Source organism: Diadema antillarum, unplaced genomic scaffold (genome assembly GCF_040938485.1).
Source record: "Diadema antillarum isolate AM-2024a unplaced genomic scaffold, OU_Dant_1.0 scf00000010, whole genome shotgun sequence".
In the NCBI taxonomy this organism is placed as follows: domain Eukaryota; kingdom Metazoa; phylum Echinodermata; class Echinoidea; order Diadematoida; family Diadematidae; genus Diadema; species Diadema antillarum.
In genome coordinates, this window is record NW_027270899.1 from 2,453,377 (window position 1) to 2,475,044 (window position 21,668).

The 21,668-nt window shown below is 37.5% G+C and overlaps 1 protein-coding gene across 3 annotated transcripts in view; it reads right to left on the reverse strand.

The window, feature by feature from the left end:
* Nucleotides 1-17,495, reverse strand: part of LOC139720307 (CCR4-NOT transcription complex subunit 4-like) — a 37,306-nt gene extending 19,811 nt beyond the window's left edge. For all 3 annotated transcript variants that reach the window (XM_071631679.1, XM_071631686.1, XM_071631673.1), the window contains exons 1-12: nucleotides 17,439-17,495; nucleotides 15,186-15,333; nucleotides 14,252-14,320; nucleotides 12,375-12,487; nucleotides 11,619-11,708; nucleotides 10,034-10,094; nucleotides 9,071-9,163; nucleotides 8,123-8,287; nucleotides 7,244-7,311; nucleotides 6,137-6,343; nucleotides 2,853-2,999; nucleotides 902-1,127 (exon numbers count right to left, since the gene is read on the reverse strand). In XM_071631679.1, the coding sequence (XP_071487780.1) occupies nucleotides 902-1,127; nucleotides 2,853-2,999; nucleotides 6,137-6,343; nucleotides 7,244-7,311; nucleotides 8,123-8,287; nucleotides 9,071-9,163; nucleotides 10,034-10,094; nucleotides 11,619-11,708; nucleotides 12,375-12,487; nucleotides 14,252-14,320; nucleotides 15,186-15,212 (1,266 nt within the window). In that variant the 5' untranslated portion in view covers nucleotides 15,213-15,333; nucleotides 17,439-17,495. The remainder of the gene's footprint in view (nucleotides 1-901; nucleotides 1,128-2,852; nucleotides 3,000-6,136; nucleotides 6,344-7,243; nucleotides 7,312-8,122; nucleotides 8,288-9,070; nucleotides 9,164-10,033; nucleotides 10,095-11,618; nucleotides 11,709-12,374; nucleotides 12,488-14,251; nucleotides 14,321-15,185; nucleotides 15,334-17,438) is intronic.
* Between the last annotated feature and the right edge of the window lie 4,173 nt (nucleotides 17,496-21,668).

The following is a 21,668-nucleotide window of genomic DNA, read 5'->3' on the forward strand; positions in this document are numbered from 1 at the left end:
AGGCATTAATGGTTGCGAATCATATTCCGTCCACTGAATAGAGCTGAACAGTACAAGAATACAGGTAACAGACACAAACAGTAAAGATATCTGAATTGTGGGTAAAAAGATCATGAAATCGCCATAGAATAGACCTGGTTGGTTTGGGTGCAATTCCTCATGCGAATGACTATTTCAACAACTACTAAGGGACTCCAAGTATGTATAGCAATACACAAGTCGATTTATGCACTGACATAGCAATGCACCTGACTCAGATTGAATAACCCATTGAATCATCTTTAGGCAGATACAACAAATTGTCAGCTGAGAACCCAAAGGACTTTATCACAATTTTCAGGGGTATCAAGTTATTGGTATCACGTTGTACAGCTTGATCACCTCTATATTATGGTGTCAATTCTAAGTTATATCATCGCTGGGGCGACAAGACCTCGTATCTACAAAATGTCAAATGTTCAGCAGAGCCAGAAAACATGGCGGCCAAAGCACTATAGTGAATGGGAAAGCCTTTCCTTTGACATGTCATGGTGGCTTCATTTTTGGAGTAAGACAGGTGGGATTTGGACAGGAAATCACTTAACCCATTATTTGACTATTAATCAAAAAAACTCATTTTCACCAAAATTGCAGATACAAGGTCTTGTCACCCCAGCGACGATATCCATCTGCAATAGAATGCTAGAAATTGAAACCACAAAAGTGCTTTTTCACCCTATATTAGGAACAATTCTTATAAATCTACTCACATTTGATTAAATAAACTTTTTATTTCACAAAAATTGATCGTTTCGCTTTTATTTAAGTTAAAATCTAAGAACCTGTGGCGCCCTTCCTGTTTTTAGCTGACAAAATGTTTTCATAACCAAGGCTGAGAGAGAGAGAGAGAGATGGCCTCTACCTGTGGGGACGAATCCTGGGGAGTGGTGGCCAAGGCTGTGCCGTTACCTAACACTCTTCTCTGGGGGATGTCAATAGGGGGCGCTGCACTGCCGCGAGAATGGAGTGCCGTGTCCGCTATATGTGGCACGGGTCCATTTGTGGTGTGCGTCGCTGGGGGTATCGGCTGACGTGGGGGATCTCTTTGTTCGTTGTTCTCTGTTGGCGGTGTGTGTTGTGTGGTATGACTGCACAAAGTAATCACAGATCGAAAAGAAAACCAAGTAAATTCATGCAGCCAAGGTTTATACACACATTCTTCGTGGCGCAGGTAAAATACATTCATATCATTACAGTCTGAGATGAGAAATCACAAGACTACAGTGCTAGTCAGTGGAGTATATCAATCATCTAACTTAGATATCTAAATTATTTGATTAAAATATCAAATTTGACAAAATTATTAATTAAATGCACATTGTGTACATGATATCAATCACTTAATAGAAACACACCCAAAACAATTTTCATTCAAACATGCTTTCATCATGCTTTTAATCTGTCGAAGGCACTAGACTGTGTCTGTCCTAACAAATGACTAGAGAACTTTGCATTGTGTGTTATCACAGGATAGTTCCAAGGAGGTGCTGAAAGGGATTAATACCTCAAGGTTCAAGGATCGCTGAACTTACCCCTATAGACCATGCTGTATACACTCCACATGTACTGTACAAGCTGTTATTTTCGCAAGGGTTCAATTTTCGCTAATTTCGCGAAGCACCATTGGACCTCGAATGTAACAACACGCGAAAATGTCGTCATGTGCTAGGGTAATAGTACACATATGATAGCCTCGATTTCAATTCCCTCCAGATCTCGGCCGTCGACCGCGCGATCGCGACGAAAATTGTCATACACATTGCCTATGATGTAATCTAAAATACATGACGTTAATTTTTCAAAAAATTATCATTTACACTAAATTATGCTAATTTATGCATAATGATGCATAAAATCAGACTATTTGGTATAAATCACAAAATAAAGCTCAAAACAGGCACATTTTTTGTGTAAATATTCTTTTTAGTGTCCTTAGCAAATGTAATGAAAAAAAATTGTGATATCAGAAAAAATTCTTAGGTATTTTATTGTTTTGTTGAATTTCTTATGTATTTCTCTGTTTTTCGACTTTATGTTTTTCATTGTTTTTTCGATGAAATTTGTTCGCGACATCGCTCCAAACAAGAAAATGTGTTATTCATTGATTTTAATCAATAAAACACCAAAATAATTATGCTTTTATGAAATTTGCCTGCAAGCACAGTTTGCATTGAAATTGTACACGAATTCACGTTTTTGAGCAATTTTTGGTCTGACATGCATGTACATATTTATGCGTAACTTCGTAACCGCGCGCCCGGGCGTCGCAAATTTGGTGTCAAAAGATGCGCGAGACTCGAAAGAAAAAAGTCATGAAACGTCGCGGCGATAGCTTTTTGCGATTGCGATACATCGCGCGGAACGTCAAGGGGGGGGCCTCGGAGGCCCCCCCCCCCCCCCCCCCCCCCCGGCCTAGTTAGGGTTAACTATGATTTTTTCAAAAAATCCAAAACTCACAATCATACTGGCGTATCACATCGTAAATGAACAAAATGTTGAGAAATGTTAGGTACCCATTTTGTCTTTACTTACACCGAAATACATTCTCAATTGAATTTTGACCTTTCTCTTGAATCAATGATATGTTAGAATTTGTTTTACTCTCTTCTATTTAACTTAGCCGGTAAAAATCTGTGCATTGACTATCATGACAATCCAAACATAAAAGTTATTTCTGAGCTACCATAATTGATGAAAATTTCTGATCGACCACCAAAATCACAACCTCTGGACCAAGTGGAGCTGAGTTAAAAAAGGAAGAACCAAAGCTAACACAAACCGCAAAGGCTTTCTAGGGAAATATGAAATATTACCTGTTTTGTGTGGTTGTGTCCTCCGGGGGTTTTGTCTCGCCTCCCACCGTTCCATTTGTTTTACTGAGTGACGGCCACGTTTCTGGCGCTGGGTTGGGGCTAGCACGATTGCTGGACTGTGTCGTAAGAGGGGAGGACTGCTTTTTTCTGTCAATAAACAACGCCAGACATAATAGCAGTCACTCAGTGAGTCCCAGAAGACATTTTCATTTGGTCTTAGAATTTACTTAAAATGAAAACTAAACTGTTATGGATTGAAAGCTTGGTAGAAAAAAAAAAACATAAAATAAACAAACATAAAATAAAATCAGTAAGTAAAACCAGATCATAAAACTTTAAGCATATATTCAAAATCATAATGAAGAAAGCTGTGATGCTAAGTTTGTCAACAAGCCAGTCAAGAGATCAGATATTCTCATGTCTTCATAAAATGCTAAGCTAGAGAAATTAATTACAATTTCTGTTTGAAAATGGACTTTATTTCCTCCAATAAATTCAAATATCATTGTAATTTTTATTGCAACTGATTGACAAATTGCCCTATCATGATGTAAATCTAGCACGAAATTAATCAGTTTTTAGTAGTAGCCATAACAAAAGAATACTGATTTCAAACCTACAGTACATTGTACAATCTCGCGATTACCAGACAGGTGTCTCATCCACTAGACCACCGAGCTTCCGCCCGACAGCAAGTGTTGGTTCTAATCCTTACAGCATGTAGTCGGTAGTGTGTAATTATTCAAATTCATGGAATTCTTGTGTCGAGTTGTTTTTATTGCAACTGATTGACAAATTCCTCTATATTAGTGTATGTCAGCACTGCACTAATCAGTGTATTAGTAGTAACCATGACAAAAGAAATCATGGACACACATATTCCAGCAGGATTCTTATTTGTAATTCATATTTTTTTTCATTGTAATTCTGATATATCTGTTGCTTTTATTATACACTCGTACATGATTAATAATTCCCAAAGGTGGTACCTTTTCCTTTAAAAGGGGAAATCTCTAATCAGGCCAATGTCAGAATATAAATATCTTTGAAGTGACACGATTTCCAGTCCTGAGTATCAGCCGTACCAGCATGTGTGTGCCAAGTGTGGCCTGACCTTGTCACTAGACTACCCCCAAAAGAGGCCACCCACTCAGATAACCAGTCAAATGGCTACATCAGGCTTCTACAATCACATCAAGCAATGCACAAAATCTTTAATTTCCTCTCCGTTTACTCTTCCTTTTTTCCAATGCCCGTAAACAAATCACACACACCATAGAAGATATGGTATCTCTGATATAAAGCTAAACCTGTCATAGTGGCCACCTGTCATACCAGTCACTCAACTCACTGTCTGTTCGAGCAGCCACAGAATCCTTGCTATCAGAATTTTCTGTACGCTTACAAAGTATTTGCTGTTCTTTTTACCAAAGTTTCTGCATTAACCATGCAGTAATAATTTGCTTTGGGTAATCTGCATTGTGTTCTGAGCGAAAAGGAAATGAAAAAGATCTAAAAACAGTGCCAGCTTTCATACAAATACTGTAAGACTCCAAGACCTGGTAGCTTGTATAGACTTTTGTAGATATGATTACCTCTTGACATAAAAAAAAAAAAATGACGGAGTATCCTAAAAACATTAGATTTTGGAGAGGAAAATCAGATTTTCATGAAATCTTGACAGCACCACTCTCGCATTGTCCCTGGGCCAGTGAATTTTTTGTTGTGGCTACTACCAAAACACTTTTAATTGGTGCTTATTTTCATTGTTCAAGGGCAGTTTATCAGTCAGTTGAAACAATCTTTATGGAGAGGTAGCCTCCTAATGCAAGCTTCCTTCTAAGTCTACTGCCTCCTGTAAGATGATTACACAGTACAGTATTCTCCGCGTAATCGGGTATCGCTTAAACAGGTTCTCCGTTTAATTGGGTAGTAATGTCAAAAACAGTTCCAATGCACATTAAAATTACCTGATAATCGGGTTGCCTCTCCGCATAAACGGGTAAATAATTTTCTTCTTATCTAATTTCTACCCACATTTTATCACAGATATAACCCTTCAGAAATCATGAATGTCCAATTTTACACGGCTAATCGCATTCTCTGCTTAATTTGCAGAGAAGACCGATCATTTTGACTATAGTAGTCTATAGTCAAAAGACAAAGTTTTCTGAAGACATATGATTTATCCAAAAAAAGAGTGCAAATTATTGCTTGTGACTGAGCAAATGTAAGGTATGTATAATGTGCCGTGGAAGCACGCATGTTACCGTAAGCATACAGTGTAGGTGTTTGGTGCAGTGTACAATGCATGTACAAACACATTGTGTGTGTCAATTGTGAATGAGACGCGTTCTTCTGTTAATCGGGTACTCCGCTTTATCGGGTAAGAAACGCTCTGCTCGAGCCAACCCGATTATGTGGAGAGTACTGTATCATCTAACAGGAGGCAGCAGACTTAGGCCAAAAAAAAAAAATTGTTGCATTGGCGTAACCCGCCCGACCCTAAAAATTCCGCCGACCCCATGTTTTTTTATTATTTTTTTTGCTATCGATATCAAATATCTTGTTGATTGCGATCGCGATCGCACAAACCCGGAAGTGGAAACGGCTCTGGGGATATCGGATGTACGAGGGAGAGATCTAGCGCCTCGCATAAGCCTTCCTTGATCAGTACGTCATCTGTTTCCAACACAGACACGTACTCTAACAAGATTTAGTCAGTGTATACGTAGCATTCAGACTGCGATGTATTGTGCACAGTTTTGCCATAGGTTTCTTGTGTGGAGAACTTACACGAATCTGTATATGTGGGACTGTCGAGATCGCCGTGTGCGATGAAAAGATCGTACATATGGGTCAATTTGCATCTATCTTATCTAAGTCAAAATAGTAAAATATGAAGTGAAAACATTCAGGATAGGGATTTCAACATCTTTAAATTCTGTGAAGGGGTATAATTCCAGTAATATCGGCCTCATAAATGATTTGTAGAATAGATGAACACAGCACATTCGGTACAGCAGTTGTAACTGTTTACTGAGCTGAGCACGAGTTTTACACGTAAAATGCAGGTAGCAAAAAAAAAAAAAAAAAAAAAAAAAAAAATCCGCCCGACCGACCCTATTTGAAAATCTCATGTTACGCCAATGCAACAATTTTTTTGGGGGGGCCTTAGAAGAAACTTTGCACTAGGAGGCTACCTCTCCATAAAGGCTATCTGTATTTCTCCTATGGTTGTTCAGCACCAGGCATGCTGCCCATCGTCCCATAGACCATCCTACCTTGAGTGTGACTTTATTTTCTCCGTCGTCCCGCCCGCACCCGACGTTGCAGCATTCGTCGCAGCACTTGATGAGTTTGTGGTGGCCGATGTTGCAGCCGTGGCGGTGTGGTTGTGGTTGTGAGTGGCGGCCCCTGGACTGTGGGCCTGACTGCTGCCACCACCCAGCAAGTCATGCAACAATTTCTCCTCGTACTCCTGGTGTTTCCTAGACAGACAGACAGACAGACAGACAAGACTCTTACAACAATGACAACACATGTCTCCATACTATTAATAATAAGTAGAAAAGCACTTGAAGAGTGCAAACCTAAACCAAGCAGCTCATTTCTACCCATACACCCATGCTAAAAATTGCTACAAAGTAGTGTACATTTCTCTATAGGGGTCTAGGGCAATTACCCCCTGGGCAATTACCCGGACCCTTCCACTGGCCCTAATCCTAATCCTATTCCTGAACCTAATCCTAACCCTAACTCAAACTCCTAACCCTAAACCTAATCTTTACTCAAGCCTTACCAATAACCAGTATTTTGCCAGAGGGTAATTGCCCTCTGGGGGTAATTGCCCGGATACACTCAATAGAAGCCTTTTGTCTATGTCACACAGGTTCCTGCATGCTGGACGGCGCCTTGAGCAGAGCATGCGCTTTAATGCGCATGGGGAAACGTCAAATACGTGCAGCTTGAACTCTCAAGTTCATTGACCCTATCTGCCAAAAGAACAAAATTCCTTCAAAAATTAATAACAATTCTTGGATCACTACCAAAACGTAATAATAATCTGTTCCTTGTGTCATTATCAACCTTTCCTGCAAGTTTCATTGAAATCCGTTCACAGCTTTTTGAATTATTTTGCAAACAGACAAATAAACAAACAAATTCGTACACATCGATGAAAACATCACCTCCTCCTTCCTTGGCGGAGGTAATAGGGAGCTTTAGATTTTCGTGACGGGGATGCTCAGAGGAAAAAAAAAAACAATGTAAACCAGAGACTAACTTAAAACTGATCTTGTCAATGTAGTTCAGTCCCACAGGTACAATTTGATGTATGGCACACTTTCCTCCATTAAAAGTGGCACAGACTAAACACTACATCATCTTACCCCATCTGCATATCTTCCTTTGTGAAGCTGGCCGCCTCATCACCAAGCTCATGTAGGTACATACAGTCCTGTTCATGAGGAAGGTGGGTAAAAAAAGGACTTGATGTTGAAGATTTCTTGTACGCCATGTATGAGATGAAATATACATCATAGGGGACAGAACTAATCGTTAACAGCCCATTAACGATCGCCCCGTCACTGCTAACCTGGAAACATGAAAATGCACATTACTTGAATATGAGACCATTCTGAAGCAAATAATTTTCACACAACAATAGACATATAATGTACTATTAAATGAATCCCACAAGGATTGGAACAATCATCCCCCGGAATTCCCACTGATTCCCACTGGTCAGTTACTAGCCATCCCCTTTAAATAAAGTCATGTAGCACCCTGCTCTGCCTACCATTAAACTTCGCATGTCAGCCTAATCATACCCATTATCTCATGCAAGGGAAATGTGAATTACTGGTCTTTGATATCTGTAGTATCAGGAAAATTGGTTTGGAATTGGCTGAGATATCCAAAACACAGCATTCATGATAAAAGTTGGGACCCACATATTATTATGATTGCTTTGTTTTACTTTGTTCTATCTCTGAGCCATTCCAAAAATCAATTTTTGTTAAATAAATTTTGAATTCCTCTCAGAATGGCATGCTCTGTACTATTTCATAAGTGGTTTCTTGGTATCTCACAAAAAGTTAAAAACCGAATCCTAATCTCCACCCTTATTTTTGTAGTCCTCTTAAGCAAGCCTTTAATGTTTCAACAAATTACTAGTAATAAATGAGCAGATATTGTATCAAAATTAATAAAAATAACAAACAAACTTGAAAGAACACAACTCTTCGTTACTGCTTCATCTAACTCACTAGTTTTGGACACGGTGAATTTCGCAAGAAATGACTGCAATACTTGGTCGTCCCTAGCGATGCTTTTAACGTCCTCCCATCCACGTGGACATTGTTGACAGCTTGAATGGCTCGTAACGAATCCTCCGCCTTCTGGTATGTGACATACGCACTTGCACTGGGACCCTGTTAACATACAGGTCATGGAGTGAATATATGTCTGTGCATATAATACATACACACATACACCAGTCGTGTACAACATACATCATTCATGCATTGTATTAGAAGTACCTCCCCCCCCCCCCCCCCCATATAGATATACAGCTGTATTTCATTTACAATGTAATATATTCATGGCAGCCATATTCTGCAGATCTGAAAGCATACTAATGCACTGAAAGAAAAAAATGACAGCAAAACTGCACATGCTAAGCATGATAAATCCAATTAAAGATTAGGAGAATGTTACATACTTGACTACTCTTTTCACCCTTTTAAAGACATTTAATTACGCATCTCATGAACCTGCTACAGATTTATGATAGAAATGAACTTTCAGAACATCTCTCATTTAAATGAAAAGTGAGCATAGAGTATGTGATTCCATAGGGACACCAACCAGAGACCTCCAGATTTCTAGACTATTGCTCTTACCGACTGAGCTGTAGAGAACCCTGGGACAGTTCTCATCCCATAAACCCCTTTAATCCTCAATGCTCAGAATATGGTATGAAGCTTACACGAACCTGACATTTACCCAAGGATTAGAAAACAAATTGGGGATGAATGCGAGGTATCACTAAAGTGATGCAGCTTTTGTTAATACATAATAAATGCAAAGGCAACCTGACCAGAAGTTCGTAATAAAAACGAAATATGAGCAAAGTACACTCGTTAATGGACTTTTATTTGTGATGCAGTATTCCCTTTATCAAAGAAATTAATACCTCTATGTGGTCAACTTACATGTGACTGGTTTCCTGCATATGACGTATTCTGGTTGATGACTACCTTCAGGATCTTCCCAAATTTCCCAAAATATTCCTGCTTCTTCAGAATCTGTGGAAGAGATAGAAAACAAATGATGACATGAATGATTAAATAGGTTCTTTGAAAGGCAAAACAATCGTAATATTTATAATACACAATATTCTTATTTAGTGCATATCATTTTTCACAATAGTACCTTTGTGCTTGAAAAGGGGAATAAAAAGGACAAAGATAAAACATAAGAAAAGAATTGAAACTAAAGGCTGATCTGGGGCTATGAAATCATATAAACAAAAAATAAAATTAACAGTATATCAAAAGAGTCTGGCAAAATCGGTTTTTGGCTTAAGAGTTTTCAAGCTTGCAATTTGTCAATAGCTGGTATTGTGACCTTTGTGCAGCCATGTCGTTTCCGAAGAGAGCGCATTCGCAGTGCCGGTCATTTACTTAGCTCTGCTATAGCTTACTTTGATTATGATGTCTGAGCGTAGACGCTAACCCTATAACACATAATATAATGAGTAACGACATGGCACCCACTGTCAGCAGTTTCCCAGGCTATCTTTATATATTGTATAGCACGGACACAAATCAGTGCTGTATATAGAGAGAGTCTGGCCAACTCGTAAAGTGGACTCCATGTCGTTGCCCAGCGTAGTACACGGTACAGGGAGAGCATGTACGCTCAGACGTTATAGTGAAAACCTACCAAATAAGGCTTAGCGAACAATGGGCACTGCGTATGAGCACACTTTGGTTAAGACACGGCTGCGCAAAGATCACTGCACCACTTTTGACCAATCACAGGCTTCAAAGCTCATAGGCTGAAAACCGGGTTGTCCGGACTCCCTTTATATATGGCTATGACACAAATACGCACAGAGCGCCCTCACTAGTCCAATGATTTATAATCTCCCAATGTCCTCAAATACTACCTACCTCTGTGTCAGCCAGTCGTTGTGAGAGACCAACCACAAAGACCAGGTTCTTCTGCACCACCCTGTCACACAATACACAAAGCAAGTCAATCAATGAGCAACCAAATTTAATAATGATAATAACAATGATAATAACAATGATAATAACAATGATGATAATAATAATAATAATAATAATAATAATAATAATAATAATAATAATAATAATAATAATAATAATAAATAATAATAATAATAATAATAACAATTATAATAATAATAATAATAATAATAATAATAACAATAATAATAACAATTATAATAATAGTAATACAAATTTGTGTACAGCACAAACAACATTCAAGTCAAATGAAAGAAAGATATAATTTAGAGGGGTGAAGGATCAGGTGAGAGTTTCTTCAATTTGTCTCCCTCTACAAATTAAATTTGTTAAGATCGCAACTGCTGATCTGTAAATTAACAAACATGTCGGAAAAAAGGAACCAGTGGGACTTCAAATCTGTAGGCACTTTACAGAAACGAGAAAAGACAGATACATGTATAAGAACACACAAAAACAGAGAAGCATAATTACCTTTCAAATACATCATTAGTTTACATAACAATGGAAATTACTTGACAAACAAATGAAATTTCAATGAAGAGTTGAACTGATCTAGTGATGAACATTCTTTGATATCATCAGGGAGCTGATTCCAAAGATAAGGTGTTGAATGTTGACAAGATCATTAACCATATGATTGAATTACTACATTATACGGTGTTACTAATTGTTTAGAACACAATCTACAGCCAGTCAGGAGGGGGCAAAGTTGTCAGAAACTCCTACATGGAATTGTGACAGAATTCTTTGTTCTCTATTAGATTTAAAAGTGACTTCTGATAGAATTCCCAGTTCTCCATTGGATTAAAAAGTCACTTGTCACACAATTCAGTATTCTTCATCAAATTAATTGATACGTCAAATTTTGAGATCCATCTGCCCTACATGGCATGTGGAGAAAAAAACCATTCTTGTCGCAGTATTTAGAGGCCTTTGATAGTTGTGATAAAACTGATGAGAAAACCACTAATGTCTAGACAGACTGCTTACAGTCTAGACAGGGTCTGTTCTTATTAACCCCTGTCTAGATCTCAGGGTGTGTTCTGACTACTCACAGTTTTGACAGAGTGAGTTCTTACTATTGGCAGTCTAGATAGGGTGTGTTATTACTACTCAAGTCTCAACAGGAAATGATTTTACTACTCAATCTAGATACATAAGGCATGTTCTCACTACTCAGTCTAGACAGGGTGTGTTCTCACTGCTCAGTCTACACAGGGAATGATCCACAACTCAGTCTAGATAAGGTATGTTCTCACTACTAAGTCTAGATAGGGTGTGTTCTACTACTCAGTCTAGATAGGGTGTGTTCTCACTACTCAGTCAAAATAGGGTGTGTTCTCACTACTCAGTCTAGATAGGGTGTGTTCTCACTACTTGGTCTAGATAGGGTGTGTTCTCACTACTCAGTCCAGATAAGGTGTGTTCTAACTGCTCAGTCTAAATAGGGTGTGTTCTTACTGCCCACAGTAACTGAACTCACCTTACACTTGCTAAGTGTTTCCTGTTTTCTGTGATCTTCTGTTTGCGCTGGATGTCTTTCTGCCTCTTTTCATTCTTTATCCGATGCAACCTTGATAGGACAGGAAAAAAAAGAATCCATTGCTCTTTCTTTACCCTTTTCTTCCATCCGAGTACAATATTTATTAAATAAACAAACTCTAAAATAAAATACATGAACATCTTACGAACCTTTGTGGTGTTCATATCACAGATCTAATGTGGAGTCCACTGTTAAATGATCATAATAGATGGTACAATCTCATAAATACATAATGTCATAGCATCTACTTGTGAATTTACCAAGGCACTGCTATTTGATACTCTGACAAATGTCCTCCAACTGGGATGCCAACCTTGTAAAATACATTGCAAAATATTATTGGCGGAAAAACAAAAGTATATTTTCCTTTCATGCAATTCACATGTGTGCTAATACTTTTTCTTTTCTTCCTTTTTTTTTTGGGGGGGGGGGGGCAAAAAATAGGAAAACAAACAAACAGTACAAAATACAGCATTAAGTGTTAGTGTTACAATGGACTCTCTGTACAACAAATGTGAAAAGGCATACAAAGTATGGGACTGCAGTAAAAGCTACTGCAATGGCCTCACTGCACAACAGACATGAAAAGGCATGTATGGGACTGCAGTAAAAGCTCTTACAATGGACTCACTGTTCAACATACATGAAAAAGTATGTATGGGACTACAGTATAAAGAGCTATCAAAATAGACTCACTGTTCCTCTGAGAGAGGCTTGAAGTCTGCAGGGCATTCTGGGTAAGCCTTCCTGCACGCTGGACACAAACCGTTCTCATCTGTTCTGATTCTATGCCAGCAAAAGCGACATATCTGCAGGAGGATCGGAGGGAAAGTGGATTTTTAGACGGAGCTATAGATTCTCGGGCCTGACTTCACAAAAGTAGTTCAAGTTTTAATAGCTTGTGGATTTTGCCTATATCATCTGCGTGAATGTGTTCAACACATCGCGAGTGCAGTAAAACATAGTAATACACACCGAAACACTTGGGTGAAAGGTGTGCCTATTTTGCACTTATAATAATCAATGGACTAAACTTAAACCATGGATATGGTTTAACCTATGTTTATGATTTATGAATTTGGGCTTTGATGTTTCCAAACTCATTCAAATCGACTCAATTTGCAAGCACTTGATTAAACTGCCTACAGTTACAGGTTACTGAGAAAAACAGTGATATCTCCTGATATTTTAGGCTTTATTGCGAGAATTTTATATGGTAGGATGTTTTGTGATACAAATGTGATATCTTGAACATTTTTAAAGGGGAAGGCTAGTAACTGATCAGTGGGAATCAGTGGAAATGCTGGGAGATGATTGTTCCAATCCTTATGGGATTCATTCAAGAGTTCATTGTATATCTATTGTTGTGTGAAAATGATTTGCTTCAGAACGGTCTCATATTCAAGTAATGTGCAGATTAATGCTCCGTCACTGACCAGGGACGCTAACCTAGAAGCATTAAACTGCACATTACTTGAATATGAGACCATTCTGAAGCAAATCATTTTCACACAACAATAGATATACAATGAACTCTTGAATGAATCCCATAAGGATTGGAACAATCATCTCCCAGCATTTCCACTGATTCCCACTGATCAGTTACTAGCCTTCCCCTTTAAATCACTTCTCCAAAAGGCAAACAGGACCTTTAATCAAATGCTAAGTCGTAAGATTACACTGGACTGCTTTAATCCTTTTAGCGCCAGAGTCTTTGAACAAAGCATGTACTGTTTTCAGGTGTTAATCAGCACTAAAAGCACAGAGTAGAAGAAACAAACATTTCCTATGTCAGCTAGAAATCCATAGGATTATACAGACAGGGCCTAACACTTCTAAATAATTTGATGGTAAGTCTCCCACACAGACTACACTGGAGTATCCACACTACAATATGTACATACTACAGAAAGTACACCCTGGGTGAAATACAAAATTAACACTTCAGAGTACACACTGACAAGCTGACAGTCTCATCAATGAATCCAGAAAATAAGAAATATTAAATTGCAGATATCTTATCAAGATTAAACATTTGTGGTTTAAACCGAGCAGCATTTCAAAGAAGAGATTGCAAGATGTTCTAGTGATATCTATTCTCTTACAAACATAGTGTAGATGACTATCAACACTGTCTTGTTAAGTAAAGCCTGTTTGGTTTACAACTGTAATAGCTGCCATCTCTCACAGAAATACTGTAAGGGACAAACAGATTTTGTTCTACAAATGCAGGTATCCTAACCCTGTAAACAGAATCTCAGCATTTCTACCTTTTCTGAAATAGTATGTTTAATGATACAACTTAATAGAAAAAAACAGTACTTTCCAGCAACGTTGCAGTAATTTTTTTTTTTTTGTGTAAAAAAAAAAAGAAAAAGAAAAAAAAACGAAATATGGCACAAAAAAAGCAAGAGCTGGCGTGTCTGCAAATGGTTAATCTGGGCCCCGTTGCAAGAAATTGCAATCAATTGCAAATAATTGCTAATTTTGAAACAACCATTCTGATTGGCTTAGGGTCTGCCCTATTAAGAAGTCATGCATGCAACAATGATTTTGATTGGCCAGTCACAAACCTGATAGCCACATGTGCATGGAAAGAAATTGATGTCATCCATTTCCAGTGGCTCCATACACAGTGGGCACTGGAGGGAGAAATGGGGAAGAAACAACCAAAAATATAAATAAAGAACTTACAGCTTTCTGCAATTCCAATACCTCTAAGAAACATATGAAGAGTTTGTTTGCAAAAACCGATAAGTCCATTTTTGAAGATTTTGAAGTATGGTCTCTGTCATAAAGTGCAAAATAATACATTTTAAATGATATATTGGTCACTACCTATAAAGGTACATTTTTGAAGTTATGGTCAAGAGAAGCAATAATTTTCTTATTATTCTCTTCATTTTTCTTAACTTTTAATCGCAAATATCTCCATTTGGCAAATATGGACTTATCAGTTTTTGAGAACAAACTCTTCATATTATGAATATACAGTACTATTAAAGAGGGCTAAGAGTCAATGTCTTGCCACCAGAAAGATTTCTGTATAGTGCACAAGTTTTGAAACAAGCTGTTTCTGTTTAATCAGCCAGGGGAGGATTCGACCCATTAGCATTACATACTGTAATATGGTGGAAGCTAAAATGTAACATTGGCTCCTCAATACACATAACAAAGATTCAAAATAGACAGCTATGTTTCAATTTACATCAGCCCACTACATTTCTTCTTTGGACCACCAACATTTCAGATTTACAGATTTTAAAGGTAGTGTATAGTTTTGATTAAGACCTACAGTATCTCGCTAAATATATGGCGTATACAGAATACTTTGAATTCCTCTGGGAAAAGTATATTCTGTGTTCACGAATAATTTCTTGGTATCTCACAAAAAGTTAAAAGGCCAATCCTCATCCCCACATACTATACTATCCCTTTAATGGCCCAAACGAGCCACCAGAGAAAACAAGCCCTGGAGATACTTGTTGTCATGCCGACCATACTCACTTCCGCTTGATCGTCAATGTTCAGCATGATGAGCGTGGCTTGGCTGGTCACCCAGAGGGACAGTAGCACGGGTAAAGAGAAGAAAGATGGTGATCGGGAAAACTGACTGCTGAGCACTCTCTAGACGCAGGATAAATTCCTGTCAAAACTGGAAACAGAATACAATGTGTATCAGAAAGAGCGGAGCAAATGTTAGGATGGAGAAAGGTAAATTAAATGTCATCTTACTGAGACGATTGATTCATAGACAACAAGTATTCTTGAGCAAATCTCACACTGAGTATGACTCTAGACTAGATTACTTCACTCAATGCTTGAATATTCCGAACTGAAAATAAAGTTTAATGATACGGTACTGCTATATGTTGTATACATCATGAAAAATGATTATAATACTCAATGGTGAACTCACTGGTATGCCAAAAAACTGTGTGATGAATTAGAATTTCACACTGTGCAAGCCTATGACACCACATGTCATTTTTACAATTTCAGACTTTGAAGAAAAACACATTGTCACCTGTTTACAAAATCATGTTGTGCTATTTTAGCCATAGAGAGGAGGCTTGGAGTACATCACTAAAGCTACCAGGATGACATACCTGTCAATAACGCAGGCGAAGCAATCTCAACAGAGTCAACCGTTACCGATGCCTACCACATAAATGTACAAATGTATACCTTGACCATGGAACATTGCTACTGAAAGTTGTAGTTTTCATATCATCTATCCTGGTGGGTTGCAAGCGAATTGGAAAAACCCATGAATCGCCACTCTACCAGGTGTTTTAAAGACTGTAGGCAACAAGAAGCCTCTGCTTTAGATTAATCCAATGAAATGCAATTTGACATCAGCAAAAATGTATCGACTACAAATCCATTTTTTACTGGTTTCTGATGCAAATTCCATGTACCGTTCGCTTGCCATTAAAATCTATACCAAGCTTAACATAAATGAACTCCAAGAAAAATAAAACAAATCACATTCATAGGTTGACAAGGAGGAGAAAGTGAAGTGGTTATAAGATACTAACTACCATCTGTAAATATTTGGCAGATTCATCCATCAGTCATCACATAGGCCCTAGATCTAATGGTTAGCTACCATTCACCTGGTCTGACATTGTAAAACTTTAAAAGACAAAAGAAATGACCATAATAAACATAAATGTACACTTTATTACACACAAATGAAACCCACAGCTAAAAGTATGGAATGGGTACAAGACCTACAGACACCTTTTAATGTTAGAGTCTAATCCTGGGGGGTGTTTCATAAAGCTGTTCGCAAAGTTACGAACAGCTTACGAGCGACTGGTGATCAGTTCTGATGTGTTATACCTGTATCAGAATTTCCATAATTCAGCACAAGAACTGATCACCAGTCGCTCGTAAGTCGTTTGTTACTTTACAAACAGTTTTATAAAAACAGCCCCCAGTACGTTAGGTTTACTTTTTTAAGCCCAAGGGCAGTATCAGCATTCCCACTGCACTGGCACTGGCTGGTCAGCCGGCTGGAGTGCAACTTACGCCGACGGTTATTGACGGATGATACCTATTGATATGTGTGTGTGCCATCATTTTAGGCGAAGGCAAGTCATTGCTGCAATGTACATTGTACTGCTGAATATGACTGGTGTCTTTATTTAAGCCTCGTTGTCCATTGATTAGAAGAACTTTTGATTTACAACATCAACGGACAGCGAACACGAACGCGGCACACACGAATGTTTACCATGCAAAGTCAATAGATAACAACACAGTTCCTGTCATTATCGTGATTATACGAACTTTTCATCAACAGTACGATGGAAAAGTTTGCACCATTGTCGATGATTTACAATAAAGCTTGCCAGTCAAACCTTGGAAACCTGTAAATTCTGGTCACTTTCGTGCGTCAAGGTAACTGATTGATAATGATAGTCCATAGACTCGTGACATCCATAGAAATCTACCGTAGGCCTACGTATCGCGTACATTGGCCTACCCCATACAAGCGTGTGATGTTCTGCTGATGTGTGATATGACACGGAACAGGCGAATCGCAACACACGTAAAGTCAATGGCGAGCCGCCCAAAACACACCGTTATCCGAACAATAACTCGGCTTAGTAGTTTGAAGGTTTGACTAAATCTTCCCTTCTAGAAACAATTAACTTACAGTTATGAACTACAGGACTAAGGCTTCGGTGCCATTCTATTGACTACACTTTTAAAGACTACATTTACGAGAAAAATGTTTCCATTACTTACGATGATGTTGTTCCACAATACTTGGAGGGAAGTCCGGACTTCTCGACAGTCTTTCGGACGATTGCAATAAATGCCCGTGTGATTGCTGCGCATGCGTAGATGAGAAAAGTTCCCGGATGAAGAACTCGCGTATTGTATTGTGGGAATGTTTGGTGATTCATACTCCGATTCAGTTGAATTCTCGATTTGTGTACGGGTACGTAACACTGTCAGTGCAGCGCAGTGAACTGTAATTTGTAAACCCTTTTTTAGCAGTATGTGATCGTGAGACATTACAATTAGATCAAATCTATGAATGAATCTAACTTTTGATCCCTCTTTTGATGCCTAGCAAACTTGTACTGGAAAGATATATGACTGATGGTTGACTATTATGATGATTGAGTAGCCACGGTAAAAATATTCATGTCATTCAAGTGATGTGTTGCAAGTGAAATAATGAAATATAATAGACCTACACTATTTTCGATCTTAGCTTTAGCCTCGCGTTTTGGGTGAGTATAATATTATTGGCAGTACATTTTCATTGATTTATAAATGGGCATCCTATAGAAATAAAAAGTAAGCAAACAGCCATAATATGTGACCGTGCATCACAAAACCAACAAAAAGTCGAACCCCTTGATTTTAGATGAGGACTCAAAAATGAGTAAAATGGGTCAACCGAGACGATCTTAAGTGTTTCATTTTTTTTTTGAAAGAGTTATCCTTCTCCTACGTTATTCTTAGTTTGGGATCATAACATGAATGGGAAAGTGGGTTTTCAACAGTTTTTCTACAACCTTTTTTTTGGAGGGGGAGGGGGCGAGTAGAATGATCAGGTATTTCTCTTAGAGGCCTACTTTCACTTCTTGAAATCGTTTGCACTCTTCATTTTAAGTTCAATAACTTTTGAAAGGATAACACTACTGCTTTGAAAGTTGGCATTACTTATGAAGAAAATGTGTTACTAGAGCATTCTCAATTTTAGCTTAATCTGATAATATCTCCATTGTTGTTGCTCCGGTGGTTTACACTCTGTGTTTGTCCCTTATCGCACAGCTAGCACGGATTAGTAAAGAAAAGCGCTTGTTTATAGACCCTGTACTTCAGAGGCTCTTTTCTCAGTTTACACTTTTCCAGCGTGTGCGCATTCTTTCCATCTACGTAGGTTAGGGGAATCGATTTCGATTGAGAAATATATCATTTTAAAGCTTAGGGAGTGCTCTTTGAAGAATCTGTCCCTAACTAAAAATTCATGTCTGGCAACTTCTTGTTGGTTTTGTGATGCTGAGTCATACGCAAAACATAATAATACAACATTTAATTAGAAACTAATAGAACTTATAGATTTAAAGAAAATCATTGATAGCAATTGTAAGGCCTGCTAACTATGAACATTAGGATTTATCTCCATTTGAAGAGTTTGTTTGCAAAAACCGATAAGTCCATTTTTGAAGATTTTGAAGTAATACGGTATCTGTCATAGAATACAAAATGATACATTTTAAATGATATATTGGTCACTACACATAAAGGTACATTTTTGAAGTTATGGTCAAAAGAAGCAGAAATTTTCTTATTATTCTCTTTATTTTTATTGACCTTTAATCGCAAATATCTCCTGATTTGACAAATATGGACTTATCGGTTTTTGCAAACAAACTCTTCATTTCTTCAGCACATTCCGAGATTTAAGAAAATAAATAATTTCATTTTTTTGTTTTACCAATTTTGTTTTTTCTTCTCTTTCAAGTAGGCTGTCGGATCTTTAAGTTATAATAATGCTTATTTGTCGACAGTCTTCTTTTTTTCTTTTTGAGAACATTTCTTGACCAGTTCTTATGAATAGGGCCTACTTAAAAAGAAATACAAATAAAAAAAAAGAATGAGCGAGTCGATCCGCACTGCACTTAATTTTTTTTTCATGTATAGGGCCTATGTTTTGTATGAAATTTGGGGGAATAATGTTATTTTTAGCTAACACAAATAATTCATAGTCCTGTACCAAAGTATGCCGTCGTTAAAATTGTGTTCTTATTCATTTCGAGTGGTTTAGAGGCAACTTGTGTACCAATAAAACTGAATTGAGATTTGTGTATTTTCTGTACAATTATGAAATGACAAAGAAATTGTTGTGATGGCGTGACATCGTCAACTTGCTGATTTGAAGAAAAAAAAATTAATGTAGGCCTAACGACTGATCAAGAAGTAGTATTTTCCGAAAAGCTTTGATATTTCAGAATTTGATAACTTCCGACTTTGATCATTTTTGCACCGTTCTGAGGGGATTTTTTTCTCTCTCTCTCTTTTTCTTATGAAATTAAAAAAAAAATTGCAATGGATTTCTTCCTTACAGCAACAACAACGACAACAACAACAACAACAACAACAACGATTGATTGTAGAGTTCTCTCAAACAGTATGACGTAAGGGTCACATCACTGAGCATTATTTTGACAGCCCCGATCTGTGCTGAGGATGTCAGTTTGTTTACTTTGAAAGACATACGGTGACTGTAGAAAATGAAAGCGGCTCAAAAAGGTTAGCACGTGAGTTGACAGATCGGAAGCCCCAGGCCTGAACACGAATTCGCCGTAGGAGGCAGTGTTTCCCAGAACCGCGCGGCGACGCAGTGCATAAGACCTACGACGTCAATATACTAATATTTTTCATATCTATGTTTTCACAGAAACATGAACGGAGGAGTTTATCGTTATAGGCCTATATAACTGTGTTGAATTCATCAAATCAACTCATACTGAACGAACTTTCCTCTCAATTCAAATTAGCCTGTTGGAATTAATAATGGTAGTAGGTTTACTCGTCGCTTGAATATTCACTTAGAATACTATGACATACATGCCCACTATAGCTATGAACTGTAATAATATAGGTTTTCCCGCCCAATTTCATCAGATTTGCATTCGAATTAATGACAAGGCGTTCAAATTCAAGGGATTTTTGTCACTGCTCTACTCTCACGGTTCATTTTCATTATTTGAGTATTCAATTTCATTTCATGTCATTTCTTTTAGATTTTATTTCATTCATTTTAGAGAGAAATTCATTCAATTTAAAGGCTCAAAGTTGGCATTCAATTTCGCGCCAGCTGGATAGACGGTGAAATTCGCACCGAATACCAGTTTCAATTTCATTTATAGGCACACAACTTAGACCTTCGAGCGTTCAAATTCAGTGAGCATATTACCAAGTCCTGTAATTCTATGCAATTCTCACGTTGATGAATGGCAAATTCATCGACGTTCAGTGTTATCATTTCAATCTCAACATCTCTTTTTCACGTTTTCTTTTTCAATTCGGTTAGTTTCACTTTATTTCCAAATCAAAATGGATTATCACATTATTTTACAGAATAGTTAAACTCCGACTTTGCTAACATAATGAGAGATCACATGAGAACATCGATATGTCAAGTGTGATTGTAGTTGTACATGTATTACAGATTTTGTTTTCGGTCATGTTTGAGGTTTGAAATGAGTGTGGGATACATTGCATTGGGATATTCTTTCTGTTACGTAATTATTCATAATTTCGATGTTCAGTCTCTCAGTCTCATTATTCAAACATATGGAGAATATACAAAGAACATGAGCAGCAACGAAAAACACTGCCCAGATGCTGTAAATGTTTGCCTATTCGTTAATTTGAATTCCTTAATGTTCATCGCAGATGTGCTGGTGCGAATTTGAATGCGTTTCATTTGCATTTTTAATTTGAACGCGCTGTTTACACGTTTATGTGACAAAATCAGGAATTCGAATGCTGATGAAATTAAATTGAATAAACTATTTAGTGTTTTGAATGTTGATCTCGGTGATCATTCAAATTCGCTCGAAAAGGAATGCTCGCATCATTAAATCGAGTACAAATCTGATGAAATTGGGCGGAAAAAACCTATAAATTGCTTAAACATTATTGCAAGATATCAAAGAAGTTTACCATTGTAACAAAGCGATGTTTGCAGTAATTTGTACTCACATCTTTCTTTCTTTTTTTGTTCATAGGACTACTTGGAATTCTTTGAGAAAAATTCATTAAGAAAACAATTGGCATTACTTTAATTCAATATTATATAAGTTATTATAATAATCGTCACTTTTACAAAGAAATTAAGTTTTCGTACAAGGTCTGAAACTGTCATACAATGATTGAGATCCAGTCTGGAAAAATTCTAAAACAGCAAGACCTGAATTCAATATTATCGGGTGCATGTTGAAGGCTTCTTTT